Raw genomic sequence first — 5,349 nt, 5'->3', positions numbered from 1 at the left:
GTCTGTGAGCTAGCAGTTCTCCCACCACGTTGGCAAGGCTTGGCCTGCAGCTCTGCAGTCTGCACCAGAGAGGCTTGGGGACCAGTGGAGACACGGTGCAACGTCCCAGCAGCGCTGCCCACCCAGGGGATGGCAGGTAAGGTGGGTGCTCCATTAAGAGAGCAAGTGCGAATGTATGCACATTTGTATTCATGGGTACATGCATGTGTGTGTGCAAGGTACAGGCTGCAGCAAACCCTTCTCCCAGTGGTGCCCAGGGGCTGTGTTGAGGTGTTGCTGCACTGTCCTGCAGGCACTGGGACACGGGCTGTCCTGGGCCAGGCGGAGCTGGGAGAGCCCTGCCTGCAGCTGGCCACCCTCCTCTGAGCCAGTCTCCCTGGTCCTGCCTGCTGCGGGGAGCTGGGGTCCTTGCTTGGGGCCACGCTGGTCTTGCTGCTGGGCTTTGCGTCTGTGACAGACACTTCCCCACTGCTGCCCAGCCAGAGGCTTTTTAGCAGAGGCTGTGTTGTGTTAGCCCAACCTGCTCCGGCAGCGGGCTGCGATCCTGGCATGGGACTGCCAGCTCCATGCTCCTGGGAGGCAGGTAGGCAATGCTGTGCTCCCAGATGCAGTCCTGCACAGCCACCCTGCCACTTCTCCGGCACAGGGGACTGCCATCTCCCAGGTGGTGCTGGTGTGACCAGCCACCTTCAAGCCTGGACCAGGGATGCTGCAGCTGGCTGCAGCTCCCCAAACCCTGGCACAGCTGCCACACCGCAGCCTGCGGAGGCTGGTGTCACTCCTGCTGTGAGCTCTGTCCCCTTGTGCACCCTGGCTCCTGTCACCCTGCAGCCTCTGGAGCAGCCTGGCACTGAGGGTAGACCTGCATGCATGCAGCAGTGATGTTGGAAAGAGGTAAGGCTGTTGAGAATGTACAGTAGATTGTATGTTTTTAAATCTGCCAGGAAAGGTATAATGAAGCTCAGCAAGAGTAGGTAAAAGCTGAAGAAGAAATGTTTAAATGTGATTAGTGCAATTATAGACTGAGAAGTGATGGATGCCTTGTCATCTTAGGTATTTGCATCAAACAGAGTGTTTCTTCCCACAAGCTGCCCTGCACCAGCCAGGAGCCCTGGGTGTCACCGCAGGAGGGTCTTTGGCTTGTGCTGGGGTGGAGGGGAGCACATCACCCAGCCCCGCGGCCGGCGAGGTGCAGACCTGGGAGGCTGAGCCCAGAGCCCGGGTTTCAGCTTATCTGTCCAGCCACGGGCAGCTTAAACAAGCTGTTATGAGCCTAAACAAATGGCTTCAGAGCAGCACCTTTAGCTACATAAGCCAATTCCTGAGGAAGGAAACAGCTGGATATTTTTAATAGGAAAAGCTTTAGATCGGAAAACTCTTTTGTATTGTGTCAGTGGGGGTGGTGCCTGTGAAGCTGGTGAGTTACGCTGGTGGAGATATGAGACTGCAGAGACCATCGGCTACAAAACGGGCAAGCCCAGAGGTGTTCAGGTTTGCCTGGATGTGACTAGTCAAGTGGCGCCAGCAGATAAGGCCTGGGGAGTATGTGCTGGTGTCCTCTCCAAGGGGTTTCTGCAATGGCCTCCCGCCCTGGGGGCACAGCTCTGCTGCCGGCTCCCCAGCCGTCCCTTATCTCCCCACGCAGACCTGTGTCCTGACCTCCTGCAAAACCAAGCCCTGCGCCTGGGCCATGGATAAAGTGCTGGCCAGGTGCTGGGACCCCCATCTGGTGGCCTTGCTCTTTGTGCGACACAGCTTGCTCCGGCGACTGGACTCACAGGCGCTTGGCCAAGTAAGTGATTCAAAATGCTTTTTTTGCTCTTTAAAATGTGACAGGAGGGGCGGCTATGGGGGGCTGTTGATCATTTCCTTGCAGCAATGAGCGGGAGAGGCTGCAGCACCAAGAGCTGGGGCTGTCTCTTCATGTCCCTGTGCTGCTGGAGGGTGGAACAAGCAAGAGACCACAGTGAGGTCCACCGCAGTCAGATGGTGTGAGGGAGGGTTTTAAAAGAGCTTTGCAGTTCAAAACTCTTTGGTTTCCTCCCCATGCACCCAGCACAGCCGTTCCCACCTGTGCATTTACCCCACAGCGCTGCCCCTGCAGCTGCAGTGAAGCAGGCACTTCTGCAGCCACACCCCCTGCTCCGGAGTCTCCCTGAAGAGGGGATGGGCAGGGAACAGCAGTGGCTTCTGCCTCTGGGGAACCCAGCGGAGCAGCTGGCACATACCTTACCTCCCATCAGTTTCTCTTCAAACCCACTGGCTTTCAGCCTCCTGTATTTGCTGACCTCTCAACATTAAAAAAAAAAAAAAAACCCAACTTTTCATGGCAAATTTAGCATCCCAGCATAAGGTTTTTTGGCATGGTCAACTTTGATGGACGTCCAAGAAGCAAGCCACAGCCCTTTCCTCTGCTCCCACCCAGGGTTGTGAATCACAAGCTGGAAACTACAGTCCCAGGACGATGCTCATGGCCATTAAATTCCAGCTAATGTGTTAGCTGAGTGTTTCCAAATGACTCGATGGAAGCAGTGGGCTTCACGTGGCTATCGGGTGTGCATTAGTGACTTCACTTCCTAACTGTAGGTCAGAGCGCTAAATGTTCAGTATTAAAGATGTCATCTGTGGACATTTCCTAGTCTTTTAACAAACCTTGCTCTAAAGCATGGTTGCTGCTCACCTGCATATCCAAGGCCAAAATATGATGCGATTAGCAAGTATCCTGAAAAGGAGATGCTTAGAAGCTGTGTTTTAAATGACCCCCCCTGAACTGAAAGAAGCACAATTGAAATAGCAAGTCCATCCAGCACAGTGTGGAAATTCTGAGTAAACAGTCTTCCGGTCTTGGCTGGCTCCTGGGACCCTTTCTGGTCCCTCATTAGCAGGCACAGGGCTGACTGCTTCTGTTGTTGTGTGAATGGGCTGTTGCCCTGCTGAGTAACTGGACTGCTGAGGCAGCACTAATGGGCAGCAGCACTTTACCTTCTTCACCCAGACGGTTGCCAAGCCTACAGCCCAACTGTGGGAGGATGGCCAGAGAAGAGACCATCCAGCCCTTGTCCCTCCTGGGGTGTCTCCCAGTGCCAAGCCAAGAGCTGGCTCACTCTCTCTTCCTTTCCATCCTTTGGTACCAAGTGAGCTCTTGTAAATGCAGCATATGTTGGCTTGTATGGTCTTTATATTTCTTGTAAAATGAGATATGTGAATAGAAGAGTTCTGAGAGCTGAATGACAGCATGGCACCACAGTTCAGAAGCTGTGGACAGAGATTTTTTTGTTCTTCATAACTAATTTTTGAAACCTTTTTTCCAGGACAATGTACCAGCATTTCCTTTTCCTTTTCTTCCTCTCCCTTCATCCCCATAAATGCCAAGATCAGATCCTGGGTGAAGATCCATATGAGATTCCTAAAGACTACCAGGAAGTCTACAGAGGGACAAAAAATGATGTCAAAGAGATCCCAAAGACTGCAAAGCCCTTCATTTCTGAGATGATCTTTGTGCAAACCAGCATCACTGCTATAAGGAAAGGTGCCTTTGGGTACATGCCCAACCTGATCAAGATTTTGTTTATTGGCAACAAGATCAAGACAATTGAACCTGGAGCCTTTGATAATTTGGACAAACTGAGAGACTTGGACATCTCTGGTGCCTCGTTAGAAGAACTAGCTGTGGGCACTTTCCAAAACCTCCCAAGTTTGCAGAGGCTGGAGCTGAGAGACAACCACCTTAGATACATCCCCAAAGGCCTGTTTCATGGGCTAGAAAATTTGGAAGAGCTCTCCCTGCACATCAATGCAATTTCTTCTCTTCCAGAAGGAATTTTTGATTCTCTCCTCAATCTAACATTTTTGGACCTGTCTAGAAACAGGATCACGACTCTTCCTGTGGATACCTTTAGCAAACTCCCCCAGCTGCAAGTCCTCCGGCTGTATGAGAATGAGTTGCAGGACCTCCCAGAGGGGCTGCTAGACAGTCAGCCAGGGCTGCTGGAGCTCAGCCTCCAGAGGAACAGGCTCAGGGTGCTGCCACCCATGCTCCTGAGGAGCCTGCCTCACCTGGAGAAACTCCTTTTAGACAACAACCTCATTGGGGTTCTCCCACATCAGGGTTTTTTTGGTTTAAACAAATTGAAGCTGCTGACTCTGGGTTCAAACCAAATTACAGAGCTCCCCTGCTGCCTATTTGACACCATGCCGCACCTACGGGAGCTGGACCTGGGCAAGAACAATTTGTCCACACTTCCAGATGGCATCTTTGTCAACCTCACGTCTCTTGGCAAACTCATCCTGTCCCACAACAAGCTAGCAGCCCTGCCAAGAGGAGCCTTCACTGGGCTCAGCAAGCTCTTGGACCTCCAGCTGGACACAAATCAGCTCTCTGCCCTGGATGATGAGGTCTTTGCTTCTCTCTCAAATCTGAAAACCCTCAACCTTCGGAAGAACCAGCTGGAGAGTGTCCCCCGAGGGCTCCTGGACCCCCTGAAGAAGATCAGCTCAGTGTATCTGAGTGGGAACCCATGGAGATGTGACTGCAACCTCTGCTACCTGCACAGCTGGATCCTGGACAACAGTGAGAAGGCCAAATTGTCCACCCAAGTGTCATGCAAGAGTCCACCCCACCTGGCAGGGCAAGCAATGACATTGCTGAAGGACAACCACTTAATTTGCCCAACTATTCCACCTCTCTCAGCTTCTTTTACCCCATCCCTGTCATCCACCTCCACATCATCACAAGGGATGTCAGCCTTGCTGTCACCTGGAGCGTTGCCCACTGCAGCGCCAACCACACTGTCATTAGTCATGGCACCGCCAGCCACACTGTTGCCTGTGGCCACCTCTGCCGTGTTGCCAACCAGGCCAACAGATACGCTCTTCACCGCTCCATCAACAACCATGCCATCTAAGGCTTTTGTCACCACCCCATCACCAGCTGTGCCTCCTGAGGCCTCCATCACCACCCCATCACCAACCATGCTGCCCAAGGTTTCCATCACCACCCCAACATCAACCATACTGCCAAAGGCCTCCATCACCACCCCATCACCAGCTGTGCTGCCCAAGGTTTCCGTCACCACCCCAACATCAACCATACTGCCAAAGGCCTCCATCACCACGCGATCACCAGCTGTGCCACCTGATGCCTCCATCACCACCCCATCACCAACCATGCTGCCACAGAACTCCATCACCACCGCATCGCCAACTGTGCTGCCCAAGGCTTCCATCATCACCCCATCTCCAGCTGTGCCACAGGATGCCTTCAGCCTGTGTCCAACTCCAGCCATCATAAGCCTACAGCCTCCTGGGGCCACCAGCTCAGCGCCTGCACTGCCCACTCTAGCTTCTCCC

The 5,349-nt window shown here is 53.2% G+C and overlaps 1 protein-coding gene across 1 annotated transcript; it reads left to right on the top strand.

Moving 5' to 3' along the window:
* Positions 1-3,315: 3,315 nt before the first annotated feature.
* LOC104465422 (carboxypeptidase N subunit 2-like) lies at positions 3,316-4,904 on the top strand. Its single transcript, XM_010078458.1, is given in 4 exon segments — positions 3,316-4,458; positions 4,461-4,490; positions 4,492-4,628; positions 4,691-4,904. Coding segments are annotated over 4 exon segments (1,524 nt in total).
* The last annotated feature ends 445 nt before the right edge of the window (positions 4,905-5,349 follow it).

This window comes from Pterocles gutturalis, unplaced genomic scaffold, assembly GCF_000699245.1.
Source record: "Pterocles gutturalis isolate BGI_N339 unplaced genomic scaffold, ASM69924v1 scaffold2558, whole genome shotgun sequence".
NCBI classification, from domain to species: domain Eukaryota; kingdom Metazoa; phylum Chordata; class Aves; order Pterocliformes; family Pteroclidae; genus Pterocles; species Pterocles gutturalis.
Note: the sequence above shows the minus strand (reverse complement) of the source record. Positions and strands in the feature narration are given on the sequence as shown.